Source organism: Lytechinus pictus, chromosome 3, assembly GCF_037042905.1.
Source record: "Lytechinus pictus isolate F3 Inbred chromosome 3, Lp3.0, whole genome shotgun sequence".
NCBI lineage: Eukaryota > Metazoa > Echinodermata > Echinoidea > Temnopleuroida > Toxopneustidae > Lytechinus > Lytechinus pictus.
This window is the reverse complement of record NC_087247.1, coordinates 62,781,998-62,798,419: the sequence shown is the minus strand read 5'-3', so window position 1 is coordinate 62,798,419 and position 16,422 is coordinate 62,781,998. Positions and strand designations below refer to the sequence as shown.

The 16,422-nt window shown below is 36.9% G+C and overlaps 1 protein-coding gene across 2 annotated transcripts in view; it reads left to right on the top strand.

The window, feature by feature from the left end:
- LOC135153656 (endoplasmic reticulum membrane sensor NFE2L1-like) overlaps positions 1–11,379 on the top strand; it is a 14,900-nt gene extending 3,521 nt beyond the window's left edge. The window contains exons 1-4 of one of the 2 annotated variants that reach the window (XM_064097537.1): positions 2,448–4,020; positions 5,441–6,425; positions 8,327–8,425; positions 8,927–11,379. In XM_064097537.1, coding sequence (XP_063953607.1) covers positions 3,454–4,020; positions 5,441–6,425; positions 8,327–8,425; positions 8,927–9,567 — 2,292 coding nt within the window. In that variant the 5' untranslated portion in view covers positions 2,448–3,453 and the 3' untranslated portion in view covers positions 9,568–11,379. Of the gene's footprint in view, positions 1–2,447; positions 4,021–5,440; positions 6,426–8,326; positions 8,426–8,926 lie in introns of those variants that run through there. The other variant, XM_064097538.1, reaches the window with a different exon arrangement.
- The last annotated feature ends 5,043 nt before the right edge of the window (positions 11,380–16,422 follow it).

Sequence of the window (16,422 nt, the reverse complement as noted above, 5' to 3'; positions counted from 1 at the left end):
AAGGCAAATATTTGCAAATTTCAATTATTCAATTTTAAGTTTTATCCGGTAATACAATTGTTCCTGCAGAGTTAACAAACAGTGGCTTCAAATAATGGAAATGATCATTGGTCTTGTTGTGCAAATAAAACTCAGGACTTGTACTTAATAAATGATAATTGTATTTGTTGATCCCTTTGAAGAAGGGGGAGGGGCGTTGGCCAGTGAAATCCAGTGTATAACTCTTCTTAGAAACGCGTATAATGATGTGTAATAATCAGCAAATTAGCGATCTGAAACTAATTGTATATTTCTTCTAACTTGTTCACGATTTTGATAGCAGTTTTAGTCAATGGTTTTAAATGGAATATGCCTAGCTTAGCTGTAATTCCGTGATATTATTCCCAGTGCATCACTCTTGAAAACCCTAGAATTTCCCAAAGTCATGCATACATTTTCTTATAATTTTTTTTCATCTCAATATATATGATGAATGTAAGCAACAGCAATATATTTAGTGACATTTTAAGCCTATGACTCAAATCCGGGACTTCAATAAACCCAGTGTGTTTTCAACAAGTTTATTATTATTGATTAGGCCCATTAATTAGGGCTACAGTACATACATGCTAATCGATGTATCATTAATAGACCTAGATTTGTATGTGTATAGTAAGGTTATATAACTTTATTACCGTTACCCCTTGACTGTGGTCTGAGTACAGGTACCACTTAAAGTCCATACATGCATGGTCAATGCATAGAAATTAAATAGTCACCATGGTCACTCTAGTGTTGTGACCATTACATAATAATTATGAAGGTGATTTTCATGTGTAATGCATTGAAATGTGCACATATTTCATATGTGTAATATGATCTATCTCTCTCTAATAATTTTTAATTCGTTGTATAATCATGATGCCCATATGTTTATATGCAGCTCTCTATCAGGTCACCTGCATGATACAGGTGTCGGGTTATTAAGCTCAGTATCAATTAATTTCGTCATATTTTAATGGCTTCAAACAGTGTATCTCTATTCTCGCCCAGATGCTGATCGGCGCCAAATTGGGATGGGGAAGGGGCAAGGTATCCTGATTTTAGTACCAACGTGCATACATTATGTAGACGCTACGTCCCCCGCCCAACACACACACACACTTAGCTAATTGGGACGACTGCCCCACAACCCCCTCCCTCTGCATCCGACGCCGCCTGGGATGTTTTATGTGCTCTCTGCTCTGATGATGTTTCAAAACCATCCCGTTTGTCGTCTGAGAAAAGTGTTCCCTATCTATTCAGGAGCGGCGCTAGGGAATTTCGAGGGGGACCTGAGGCCATGCCCCCCCCCCCTACACCTCCACAACAAAAAACAAAACAAAAGAAGAAGAAAGGGAAAGAAATGGGATGAATCCGGGGTGAAGTATGATATTCAAAGTAAATTGTCAAAATCTATCCCAAAATCATGTAGTTTTTTATTAATTTTTTTTCTCGCTCCCGGCTCTTTAAGAAGTTTGCCCCATACACTATGTTTGGCCCCTCAAAATATTTGGTTCATTACGCCTCTGACATAAAGTAAGTGACAAAACCAAATCTGTTACTTATTTATTTATGGAATAAGATGTGAAGTAATGTCTGCCAACCAAACTGGCCCTGCACGGGCGGGGCAGTAAGCCTATGCCCCAACATTTGCATTGGTTGGTTCAGTCTTCAGATTGAGGCAACCGGCAAATTACCAATAGACCATGGCCATAGTAGCGAAGCGACCGAGTTTGTCATTGGGGCGCTCTTTTCATTTTCTAAAGTGAAATTGAAGGATTTGTGGAAATTTTCAGTAAAAAAAAGTAAATTTTCGCAACTTCGATGAGTTGTCCCGCCTCCTTCTCTGCGTACGGCCATGCAATAGACCTTTAGTCTAGTATTGATTGTTTGTGGACTTTGATCTGAGTTTGTCTTATGATCATCATGAACGTTGCCTATCCCACACCATGTTTAGTTAGTTTGCTCTGTTGAGAAGCGTTGTGTAAGTAAAGACACAAGTCACGAGTCCGAAACCGTGAGAATATAGTGACCACTGATTTGGTAAAATTCTCATTTAGCCTGATTACGGGTGATATGAGACGCCATTTTTTTTTTTAAGGCTAAATGAGAATTTTACCAAATCAGTGGTCATCGAAGCTTAGGGGCGTAATTACGATACTTATTCTGAAATTATTATGACCCCTCTTCGATGACACCCACCCCCCCCCCCCCCCTTTCCACCCAGCAGCACCCTATTATACACCACCGGTAATTGGCCAAAATTTCTCATCACAAAGAAAGTATGTAAACAAAGCCCGTAACAAATGTGGTAGTATCAGAATCCAGACTTTTTTGTGTATTGTCTTATCATTCTAAGTGTTGAAGAAGATTGAACCGCTTGACGCATAATTTTCCCTATTTGATTGAAAATATTTTTCTTATTCAGTTCTTAGAAATGCTCGACGAAGCTATTACTCTGAGCCTGACCACAGATTTCAACAAAATTAACACCTCGTATTTAATCATATACATCTTCAACGTGTTACTATCAGAGAACTCAGACTAATCATTCGAGAACCTACGTGTTCATTACTCATTTTCTAATTTTAGCATGCTAGATTTGACCCTGCAGCAGCAATACTGCGCGCGGCCATACATTCTACTACCGGGTGAATACCATTAGAACGACTATGCACCGCTGTTTCTAAGTCGAGAAAATCTTGTTTGAGAGCTTCATTTTCTTTGTCCTTTGAATGAGAGAGTGATTTCTGCGATCATACGACGATTAGTATCATACAGAATAGCAGCAATTTCAACATGCAGAGTGGAAAATACATATTTATTGGGGAAAGTGGTTTCTAAAGAGTGCCGGTAAAATTTGTCAACGGGATGAGTCGTCAGTTTTTGTGTTGTTTCCATGCTTCACAACGTTGGCCGCGATTCCATTCATTCACCCTGCCTGGATTCTGGCTTGGAGCTGTCGATTTTCTACGAAAATAGGAATGGACTTAGCACACAGTTTTTTTTTCTGTAGTAAATGTCAATAGATGTGAGATCTATAAAATTAGTTAAATTTTGAAGGTCTAATTATCATGTCAAGGAAGTTGTTGGCGTTAATCTAAATTTCCTATGAGGAAACAAAGGAGTGCTCATTCATTTTATGTGCGTTGCTGGTCGGTCGAGCGCTAGCTGAGGTCTACGTCTCCTGCACTGCATGCACTGGCTGCGCATGTTTATCCGCTTGGTCGGGCGATATCTTAATTCAGGATTTCAGCGTTCTTTGTTTTCACAAACAATTAACCACGGCTGGACAGACTTCACCACAAAACAAAAGGATAGGACACGATGTGGCAGTAGAGTTAATACACAGCTGAAACTCTATCTATTTAGAATCTATGTTTTGTGACTGATCTTGAATTAATCTTGAAAAGTATCCTTGAAACTTGCACAATGATTCGCAAGAAACTTCCATATGAGTCGGTGCTAGCGATAGCATTAATGTTGAGTGTTCTTCGAATTGATTGGACAGATTATTTAAGAGAAGATATATTGGTTACAAACTCAGGATTTTCTGATACAATTTTAGGACCCAGTGTTGGGCTAACAGAGACACAATTCCATAATTTATATAATTCAGTTGGACAAACACATTCAACAAAGGATATCATTAGAGATTCGTTTTACTATGATCGGTCAGTGTTTAGAGAACTTGATTCCCTCTATGAAGGAGTTTCATCTGTTTCCAGCTCAAGGAGAAGAGTGGAAGTGACAACTTTTTTGTTGGATCAATTAGAGTCCAATGATCGGTCAAGCGGGCAGTTGATGGTTGCTCAACAACCCACAAACCCTACAAATGGCAATGTCAACATTAATATTAATAGTGGAAACCTGGAACAGCCGATGCATCATGACAGTGATAGTGATGAAGGTTTTGAAGAGATGGATACAGGATTGGAAGGTGCTGTGGGGCAGTCACATTCTGTCTCCCCAACACCCTCAGATGAGCTCAGTATCGAGGTACTTGAGATCTAAAAGGAAAAAAGTGAAGAAAAAATTTTTTACTAAGTAATGATCTGCACTTTAAGTGTTTAGCTTCAACTACACTGTAAGAAGATTCTTCTCAAAAGACCATTTCCTTATTTAATTCTATTTCTTTGCAAAACAAAACCATGGAGTAGCTTTAAAGGGGAATCTGACCCAAATAAAAACTTGTTTTTATAAGGAAACGAAAAATCAGACAAGTTGATAGGTGAAAGTTTGAACAATATCGGACAACAACAAGAAAGTTATGAATTTTTAAAAGTTATAAATATTGGTAATCACTATACCCATGGAGACTTCAAATTGGCCGCATATGGGAAGTCATAGTGATGTAAGGCAAGGACTACTCTTCCATGTACTCCAATACATATTATGGCTAAAATGTCATTTTCCCCAAAAGTTTTATTTCAAATTATATTTTTCTTTCATGAGGACATAAAACAATATACTACCTGGGTTATATTTAGATTACTGCCCCAGGGGAATGGGTATACTTAGGAGAAAACCAAAAATCCCTGATAATAAAGTACATGGCCTATGGGAAAGTTGTCCTTGCCCCTTGTCATAAGTTACTTACTCAGTTGCCAATTTGAAATCTACATAGTATTAGTGATCTCAATTTTAAAGCAGCTATAACTTTCTTATTGCTTGTCCCATTTCTTTCAAACTTTCACCATTCTGTTTAATTTATTTTTCTCCTTCCCAACACATCATTTTATAGCCAAGGCTGGATTCCCCTTTAATGTAGGAGTACTGGTTCTGTGTAATCTGTGAAATGACAAACTAATATTTTAGTTGTGTACTGGAAATAAAAAATATATCCTTAAAGGAACTGTCCTTGAAATACTACTGTGTGTGTGTGTAAATGTGAAATCTATTTATGATGGTGGTCCCCAAGTCTGCGCACCTAACGATTTGAGTTAAGATTTAACATGAATTTCTTTTTATATAGTTCCTTATATTATCATGAGTAAGTGTGCCAAATATTTAATTAAAAAATGAAATATGTTTGTTTTTCTTGGAAAAAAAACTTCGGCATTTGTTTTCAGATTGAACAAAAAAATGGTCCTCCATTTCTGTGCACCCATAAACTTTGCATGAGATTCAGGGATTTTTGATGAGAAAGACTGCATTTTGAGGCTGTCACAAGAAACCCAGAAAATTCATTATTTTTCCACCAATTTGAGTCAGATTTTTTAATGAACATCTGATTGCATGTTTAAATTTGTGTTTGTTGTGTACCTTCTGCTACTACAGTACATGTAGAATCACGCAGATAGCGTATGCGTAGACAAGGGGACTGTGCAGACTTGGGGGAACTTGCCATAAGGGAATTTTTTGTTCTCTAGAAATTTGTCTAATTCCACTCTTCTTTTTATTTTTTACCATTTTCCAGGATATGGACTTGATTGAAAGCCTATGGAGACAGGATATTGATATGGGTGTTTGTCCTGACACCTACCCCTATAAGGCAGACCTAAAACCAGGGTTTACAGATGACCTCAAAAAACAAGGCCTTGACTTGTGGGATTACAGCATAGATGGAGAGACAGGAGAATATGTACCTGGGCCTCAACAAGATTTTGAAGAAGAAGTGCAACGAACAGTCCAACCTCAAGTACCAGTTCCTCATCCTCCTCCACCTCAAGACACACAGCCTCCACAAGAAAGCAGTCTGTCATTGGAAGACTGTTTACAGCTCCTAGAAGATGAGTATTCACCAGACACAGCGCAATCTGAACTTTCCCCTGGGCTTAGTCAGCAAGAAACAGAACAGAGGTGGCATGACCTTGCCACTATTCCAGAACTTCAAGGTAGTATTCCTGAGTTACTGCCAACACCAAATCTTAACAACACACAAGAAGAGTACTCCACTCAGCAACCACTTTTTATCCCACCAGTGGCTAATGTCACTGGAAGTCTGGTTCCAGAGGTCACTGAACTGTCACAGCCTCAGCTGTTGAATGATGTCTTTGCTGTGAATGCTTCCACCAATGGCATGGTGAGCTTGCAGAATGCCACCCAGTCACAGCAGCAACCTATACTTTTGCCTCCCACACGCAACGACTCATTTAACAACTTTCCAAATGTGGATGCGCAGAGTCACTCTACAAATGCCACTGCAAGTGCTCCTTCTAACAACATGACAGACTACTTGATGCAAACATTGCAGATGAATGCAGTCAGTGCCTCAGCACCTTTCCCTGCTGCCAACCTCAGTACAGCAGAAAACAGCAGCTCTCTCCTCATGGAACTCCTTAACTCGCCAAGCTCTGCTCATCCAATCAACCCATTGGATCTCGACTTTGATGAACAGATGCAAGATGTAATTGCTGCTCTTGGAGAAGACTCTGAGTCCCTGACGAATGATGAAGACAGTGGTAAGTTGTTATTGGCATCGTGAAAACTCAGTAGCAATGAGGTCAATTGGCTATACCATTGTGTATTTATGAGGAATTTGAAAAGAATAATAAAGTATGAATATTTAACATTAATTAATTTGTAAATTAAACAATTGAACTTGCTGTTCACAGGAACCAAGTGAGCCTCTTACAAAGTCTAAGCAGGCTCACAATCTTCTGTAAAGTTGTTACCATACCAACATTTTCCCTTTTATAGAAAATATACTCTTTGTATATTTAATATTACTAGTACCTTTTAACTGCTACATGATCAATGGAAGAGAATTGTTTTCATTCAGTTGTTAACATTGTCTGTTTCCATGGGTTGTTGGATGACTTGGATCAGGCTGTTTTACTGATGTTGAGCGTGACTTTTAAAACAAGTTGAATATAATGGGCTAAGACCCACACAAAGTGTCACTATGTTTTCAATGATAATGGGATTGCTCAAGACAAGGGTTGATGAGAGACACAGAGCAAGAGGTCTCTAATCCTCTCATGAATTGAAAACAACCAGTAATGATGTTTATTTCCATTAATTTCAGTATTATATTATTTTGCTTGCCATATACTAATACCATGGAAAAGCTGTTGAGACACTCTCATATTGTCAGTTTTAAATTGTATGGTGCATATTGTAGACTTTGTAGTTGAAAGTGCCGGTATGTATCTACAGTGACTATTTTCTTGTTTCACATAAAGGAGTTTTCTTTGACTGCCTCCATCATATTCCTGGGGGGCGTTTCATGAAAGGACTTGTCGGACGTTTTATCCGACAAGTCCCATTTTATCCGACAGTTACCATAGGAACAGTGCCTCAGAGCCAATCAAAATCATGGAAAGATGTCAGATCTGACAACTTGTCGGATGAAAATATTGATGAAACGCCTCCCAAATGTTGTTCTCAAAAAGTAGGTGTACATTTACATGTACCACATATAAGCAAAGGTCTCTAAATGTAGGTCATAAGATGTTATGTACCTATCATGGGATTCCAGGAGGATTCCACTACCATGAACATTTTGTTATGCAGTAGGAACTTGGATCCTTGCCGAATCTGATGAGACTGTCAAGAAAGGTCAGTGAGAGTGCTGAGCTTGCTACATATTCTCAGGAGAAGGGTGATAAGGTCTACTTGCAACTTGATCCTGTACTGTTATTCTTTTTCTTTCTTTCTTTTCTTACATGTATTCTCTCATTCAAGTGCTGAATGTTTCCCTTTCAAACCTTATGCTTTTTTCTCATTACTCTTCTGTTGCTGTTTTGAATTGACTCAATCAGGCTAAGAAAGTGTTCAATTTATGTTGTTGCAGAACAATAATGTATCAAATATCAGATGTGGCTCTAGTTTGATTCAGTACTTCATGCGATGCTATTTGCTTCTTCTGTCTGTTATTCCGAGTCTGTGATGTTAGAAAAGCTCAAAAGCATTTATAATGCAGAGATTTGATGCTAACATACCATTCTCATTTATTGCCCCTGCTTATATTTGGATCCCTCATTGTTTTCCGATGGATGGAAGTCATGGAACACCAATGGCGTATATACAGGTTGTTGTGCCTTTGTTTGCTTATCCACACTTAGGTGAGTTGGTTGTATGGTTGCAGAAGTGACTCCTATATATCACTATTGTTTTCATGAGCACTGGCATGCATGTCTCTTGGAGTTGAAAAAACACAAGGAGCAAGACCAGAGGAGGACAAGATGGACACTACTGTCTTTTTTCATCACTTGTTCTCAAGCAACCAGGAAGAATGTGACATTTTTTTTAAAATCTAAACTTTTTTGTCAGAATTATGCATTATGCAGTCAGAACTTTGCTTTATAATATTATAATTATATTTATATTGTCTCAATTTTTATCTGTTTTGTATTAACAGATGGATCAATCTTTGAAGGTGAGGGTGCAACTGGTTACTCATCTAGCTCAGATCAAGACAGCTTCAAGGGTGCAACTGGAGGATATGGTTTTTCAAGAGGTCAGTTTGAATTACAGTGTTTATTATTCTTATTTTTCAATGAACAAAATTTGTATATATTGTTAATTCATGCTCATACTGAATCATACTGAAAATGAGTAAGCATTTGTATTGTTATCACTTTGTAGGTGCAATGTATTAAGTTATTTTCATTTGGAGGAGAAAAAAGACAGACTTGGCAGAAAAATTGTTTGGAATAACATATCCAGAGTAAACAAAAACTTTTTAATTTGACATTATATTATATGTATGGCACAAGTGTTGAATGGATTACCCTAAGACATAGGTTTCATTGTGACAAGGCAAATCCATTTCCTTTCAAATGAATTACTTCTTATATTTTAAAAATAGTTTACTGAAGAATGATATTCTTGTTATCATGGTCTTGAATATGGTGTGGGTGGTCAATGTATTGTGTTTACACTTCCTGTATTTGGGTAAAATTCGATCATAGCTTGGGTGTACATGTTGATACTTACATAGCATTTTTTTCATTGACAGGTCACGAGCGGCAGTATGGCAGTGATTCCAGCAGTAACAGCTACAGTAGTCAACCCCCTAAGATGGAGAATGTGAAACACAACCATTCATATGCTGCACCTTCACAATCCCAGATGCAGAATGGCAATGGTGCACAAAACATGAGCCATAATGGAACAAATGGCAGCTCCAAGTTGAATCGAGATGAGAAGCGTGCCAAGGCTCTAAAACTTCCACTCTGCATTGAAAAGATCATTAACCTGCCCGTTGATTCTTTCAATGACTTGATGAAAAAATACGAGCTCACAGATCCTCAGATGCAGCTTGTCCGTGATATCAGGAGGCGTGGGAAAAACAAAGTCGCTGCTCAGAATTGCCGTAAACGTAAAATAGATGCCATCCAGTTTGTGGAATCAACAGTTGGTGAGCTGAGGATGGAGAGAGACAAGCTGGTGAAAGAGCGTGATAACATTGACAAAGAAGTGAGTGAGATGCAGCAGAGATATGCAGAACTTTGTGAAGAAGTATTTTCTTCAGTTCAAGATGAGCATGGGAGCCCAGTTGATCCCAATGACTATACGCTGCAACAGATGCCTGATGGTACTGTATACCTTATCCCTCGCAATAGCAATCAAAGAGACAGAGATGAGCAATCAATGTAATCAAGAATCACTTCAATTTTTTCAGAGACTGTTCAAGCTGTAATATGCTTATGATTCCAAGCTATCAAATTACTTTTGATTTATTGTTTAATGTCACTATTTGTTGGCAGTGTATCATTCTTTTTTTGTTATTTTCACTGTTGTCCTATCCTTAGGAGTGAGGGATGAATTTGGTATCATTACAATTATCTAGATTACCTGTACATGTAGGTGCAAGAGGCAAAATTCAAAGACCCAAATTACTTAACCTCCCATTTTCTGTAGTGCCTTTCCCCGTTGTATACTTCTATTTTTGTTTACACTGTTTGAACTATCCCTTTAATCATAACCATTGTGATTGCAAAACAGGGCTGCATATTTTTTTTTTTTTTTTACATTCAACTTTCCTCTTTCAGCTTGCATTATCAGTGTTCAGTTTATTTCAAGTTATTTAAACCACAAAGCTTATAAATTTTATTGTGTTATATTGCTTCAAGGCTTATATTACATGTTCATGTACATGTGGGTCCATTATTTGAATGTATTTTTCTATATTGTATTTTTTGCAGAAATGCGTCTTGTTTTATGTCTGTTGGTCGCATTACACACATGCTTCAAGCATGATTGCTTAGTTGTGTTTGATAGTCCAGTGTTTTCCTAGGGACAGCTGTAGCTAATAGAGAGCAAGATTGGTCGGCCTGGGAGGGACTAGTAATGATTGTTGTGCCTCTATCAAATCACTTCTTACTGGATTAGAAATATCAGTTATTGTAACAAATCATCTCACACAACATTATTATGGTCAGAGAAGTTGACAGGACAGGATATATTTTTATTATTTGTGAATGATTCTGAATCTAGTTTCAAGCCATATTTTCAATCAACATACATGTATAAACGCCTCCTATAGACACAGGAATACATCCCCTTTCCCTTTCAATTTTCTGTGGTCAAGGCGAATATGACATGAAAATTTGAAAATTTATTTAATAAAGCAAATTCATCAGAGATAATGATCATTTTCATCTTGCTTTGACAGGCTTCTCTTGTGCTTAGCTAAATGTGTCCTATATTATTGTGGTAACCCTTGTGATGTACATATTTGTAAATAGCTAAAGAAAGATTATTATGCAATGGAGTTTTCCAATAATAGACGATGATATTTGACTGAAAGAGAAGTCAAGACTTATTTATGACTAGTTTCCAGTAGTGGAAGGAGTTCAGACATTCTTGTGGGATGATCATGGCATTTTTTTTCTTCATGTTTTTGTTGTTGGCAATCGTTCATTGTACCCACTGATTTACTAGTATTTTTTCAGGGGTTTACAATTTCAAGTGATATGAATTAACATTCATGAATTACTTCTGATGAATGATTGATACATGTAGGAATGTGTAAATTTTATTTGTCTGTACTTGTAGACTTTGTCTCTAAACTTAATATTTTCCAGTTTCAACATTTGGTACAAATATATCACATGATTGAATTTTCATTTTGTAGATGTACATGTCGAAAAGAAGGCCTGCTTGCATTTTTTAAATGAGGATTTTTCTCCTTTAAAGCTTTATTTGAACATTGAGATATGAATTAAGTTTTACATGCAGATCTTATGCTTTATTATGTCGTACTCAAATCAGATTTTGCAATTTTCCCTTTCAAAAGAACTTCATTTGTATCCGCAGAAAAGATATTTGCATGAAAGATTGCATTTGTTGAATAAAATATTTTATTAGCAAGAGAAGTGTTGATAACAGAAAATCCTGCTATTGTTGTACATATACATATTGATTATTGCAGAGAGAAAGAGAAAACCAATAAAATCTTTAAAAACATATCAAATTTGTATTGTATTTGTTTGTATGTGTGTGTGTGATTGTATGCGTGAATCAGGAATTACTGTGAATAATTGGTTATAGAAAAGGCCAGGTCAACCCAAACAACAAGTTGATTTGAATTAAAGGAGCAAAATCACACAAGCATAACGCTTCTTTTCATTGAAATCGAAAGTAATATAAGAGGTCTGGCATAACAGATTTTTTACTCATTTTTGTGAATCAGTTTTCTGCACAATCCATAATAATGTCTTACTTCCTTCTGTATTTTTACGGAAAACGTGTTTCATTTGTTTTCCTCCAATAACGAGCATAGTTTTGATTGATCATTTGAAGTCTCCTCATTGTAAGTTATGCTTAAATCAAGAGCTAATTCGCCTAAAAAGAATAGTGTGTGACATCTCGCTCAGTTTGTGCGCATAGATTATAAGTAAAAGTGAGCAAGGGATTAAAAAACTAACTTTCATAAATTTAGTTTCCATACGATTTTTATGAAATTTTTGTTGATGTTTGTGGGATACGATTAGAAATTGAAAAAAAAATCTACTTCTACATCATTACATGTACCCTTCCCATCCCCCCCCCCCAAAAAATGGACCTCTCTCATTCTATCTTCAGCTTTTAAAGGAAAGCCGTTTTGGAGAAAAATCAGGCTTTATGAAATCCATCCATGAAAAATTAAGAATATTCAAAGTAAAAAATTTGTGAAGTCACATGTGAGCAGTTCCCCACATTTCATCTAAATTCCACTGTGATTACTAAATGGGTCATTGAGACATTTTCTGATTGAGTAGACATGTAACATGAGCTGCTAACCAGTAATCTGAAATACTTTTCATCAAACCTTTATTAATTTTTCTTTTTTCTGCTTTTTGTCTTGCCCACCAGAGGTGAAGGCAAGACTTACGGATCCAAATGTCGTCGGTCCGTCACAAACCTTATGACACATAACTCCACAACCGTAAGTCGCTTTTCAACCAAACTTGGATGGTAGATGGACTTGGGGGACCTGCATGTTAAAGTCACATGGTAAGGTCAAAGGTCATTTTCAGGTCAATGTTAAAGTTTACATGCAAGACTCTTATGACACCTAACTCCGCAACCATAAGTCACTTTTCAACCAAACTTGGATGGTAGATGTACTTAGGCGACCTGCATGTTATGCTGCAGTTTGAGGTCATATGGTAAGGTCAAAGGTCATTTTCAGGTCAACGTTAGAGTTCACATGCAAGACTCTCTTATGACACCTAACTCCGCAACCGTAAGTCACTTTTCAACCAAACTTGGATGGTAGATGTACTTAGGCGACCTGCATGTTATGCTGCAGTCAGAGGTCACATGGTAAGGTCAAAGGTCATTTTCAGGTCAACATTTAAGTTTACGTGCAAGGCTCTTATGACAAGTGTTATTCCATCCCAGTCATTTCACAATGAAGTTTTGATACAATTCTGTTGCGTGCCCACGATATTTCTGGTTATTTTCATGAGTGGGTGAGACACAAAATCGCTTTTCCTTGTATTAAAACAAACTTGATGTTAGATTGACTTCCCGTATAATCTTACCTTCTCTCAAAACTTTATCTCCATCTGTCTATCTCCCACCCCCTCTTCCCATCTACCCCTCTCCCCCCCCCCCCCACACACACTTTCTCTCCATGTGTCTTTCTTTTTATTTTCACGTTTCACATTTGTTTACTCTTTCTCACTATCAGTCAACAAAGGCATTGCTTTTCATTCACAAAGTTTGAATATAAATCATTTATTTTCAATTTCATGCAGAATTTAGAAAATGATATTTCAGTTTGTTACAAATACACTTTCACAGAAAAGTTATATTAATAGTTACACTAACATTATAGTTGACATATTTCATTCATTTTATGGAAGATGTTGAAGGTTTAATAATGAGGATGCACAGAGTTCTCCAACATCATAATCCATTAAGCCACTGTTTTAATCATGTCTGTTAAGTAACATTTGTTAAGTGTTCATTTTTTTTAACAATTAGACACGACAGAGATGCATTTCTTTAATAACCAAATATTTTCTTTACTGTTTCACATTGAAATATACCAAATAATACATTACAATAAATTATATATTGATCATAACAATGATGTTAGAATGGGGGAAATCAACTCAGATGAAAATGAAAATATGTGCTAAAGAAAGAATAAGAAAAAGGAAATGACAGATAAGGAATGTGTGTAAAGACTTGATGGAAGGTAGTGAAACAAAGTTTCACAAGCACAAAATATGTAGGGGAATGCGGGGTAAGTTGAGCCACCACCCCCAGGCCAATTATGAATGAGTCAGACATTGTGGTGGTGTTATATATTGATGACCCATTGCATAACCCCTAACCCAATCACATTGTTTTCAACATTGAAACAGAAAGTAGTTTTTTAGAGGGAAAAATACAAATTTATGCCGAAAATTAAGAAAGTGTGACATAGATAAATGCATTTAACCCATATGCATCTTTACATATATAAGGACATAAGATGACAATATTGTTAGTCCAAGTATGGAACCTCATTCATGTCAGTCTTTTACATGATGGGTGCATAAAAAATGTGTGGATGTGAAAATATCCCATGAAGTTCGGACTGGGGTAGGTTGAGCCAGCCAACATGTGGCAAGTTGAGCCATGATAATTCATATGGTAATGTATTTATAAAAACAAACAAACCTTAAAAGGCTATTGATATGCAGCTCTAATGGACTGAATTCACAAGATAAGTGTTTTAGTTTTAGAGGACTTTAGTATTTCTATAGAATTAAGAAGCGAAGAGACTTTAAAATAAAATTATTGTCACACTGGTTCTTGCCTCATAGCTTTTGTGGCTCAACTTACCCCAAAAGGTGGCTCAACTTACCCCATGGGTGGGGCAAGTTGAGCCATTTGACATCTTTTGTTTAAAAAATAACAGTACCTTTCAGTGTGGGAGTAGAAAGTATAACATATGAGTAGCCTTGCCCCACATACCTGATCTTGTGTAATGCTTATTGTCCGTTTCAAAGCTCAATCAGATGACTATGATGGCGGGCATGCCAATACTTCCACCACTTGATCCCCCACGGAAACAACACTTCAATTAGTCAAAGGACCAGCATCGGTAACCAAGAAGACACACCTCTTTAGACAGTGGTAAGAAATATCAACGAGCAGACAATCTGTGAGCCCATTAAAGGAAACATCAGGGGCCACAGCTAAGGAAGAGAAGCCCAGGGAACAGGAACCCCAAGCAAGAACTCTTCATTGGAGAGACCTAAGATCATCAATATCTGGTTACCAGCTGGAGGAAAGGTGCAAGATCCATAAGAAAACTTTGAACTAAAGATGCAGATCACCACAGAATCCGTCAGGCGGCAGCGGCTTCAGTCATGATCATAAAAGTAACTTAACTAGATGTACAGAAAAGGGGCTCTAAAAATAAAGTCAAACAAAGGATGAATCATTTGTCACAAAGAAAGTGAGACAAAGCAATCTTGGAGATCAACTGGTGATCCACATGTCATCCACCATGTTTCAGGATGTCAAAGGAGAAAATAGAAGGTATTGCAAGCAAAAATGAGAAGGATGTGGGCTCTTCTGGCATCAGAGAGACTGGCCAAAAGTACATCAGATGATTTGAGGGGACCTTTGATCAAGAGAAAGGTGATGTCCCTGCTGTTAAGGATATCCTACACATCCAGATAGGGCGAGACATTGGGAGACTAGATGTATAGAAAGTGTTAGAGGGAACAATGGTCAATGTATGAAAGTACAGCTCCATGATATGCTACATAAAAGGCAAGATGTTTCAAGAAAACTAGCTACTGAAAGCCAGTGCAGCATAACCCCACAGAATCATGAGAGCATATCAAGGGAAACACAATATTTATGGAGTCAATGACAAGGGTCATTAAAGTTACAGGGCAATCAAATCCAAGAATTGATTGACTATTGCCAATAAAAAAAGAAGCATTAATGGTTAAATTTCAAAATATTCAAGGAAGGTAGGCTTTTTTTTTTCATTTGCCTAAAAAATGGGTCTTGATAGCTCAGATATCAAACTCAAAAGACAAGCATGAAAATCTCATTTTGGGCTGAAGTCTTTCACCTAGGTTTTATTTTACAATAAATGCGAAAATATTAAATGAAGCTAAAGACAAAAGTCAGCAGACTAACAAATCCTGGTGGGTTCAGTGTAGGAAAATTGTCATTAATAATATGCAAATGATTCAATGTAATTGTAAACAAGAGGGCACATGGGGTTATTGGTGTGGTATGACATGTGCCCGTTCAGGTAATATGTAACGATATATGAAGAGAGTTGGTGCTGGGTGGAGGGAGGAAATGCCAATCAGTGACCTTAAACTTCAGGTGCTTGTATGGATAAACAACATAATTTAAACTCTGTGTAACTCGTCTTTTTTTTTGGTCATCAAAATAGTGAAGGCAGTTGCCACCCAGAATATCAGATATTCCGACTCTCGTTTTGTATTTGCGAATTATCAGGTATTGCATCTTTTAAGAGATCTTGTGGTAACTTGTTGCTGATCGAGAGTCTGTGCAAGAGTATAATAGTGGAGAACTATGGAGCTTGAATAGGCAAAAAGAGCAAATCCATCACAATACAAAATACCTTATTAAAGGGTGAGGTTCTTTGAAGACATTCAAACCCTCAATTTGACATACAAACAATACATATCACCTTTAATAATCACAGGATTCTATTCCTTTGGAAAGAGTTTAATTAATTACCATTGTTGACATAGATGATCAAAGTAATACTGACATACATAAATATTTCAATCTAAACCTTTAAGAAGTTTGAAATTCCATTCTATGCATGATGCATGATCAGAAGAATGTCATTTGAACTCAAATGACATGGTAGTTTAATATTCAATGAGATACACACCGACTGTGATGTCTTCATTAATCATTCATTCTTTTATATTGGGCCTTTCATTAGATCCACTGGAAGCAATTGGTATTTAACGGTTGACCAAGTACATTGTAATAGTAATATGCCAAGTCAAAATAGAAATACAA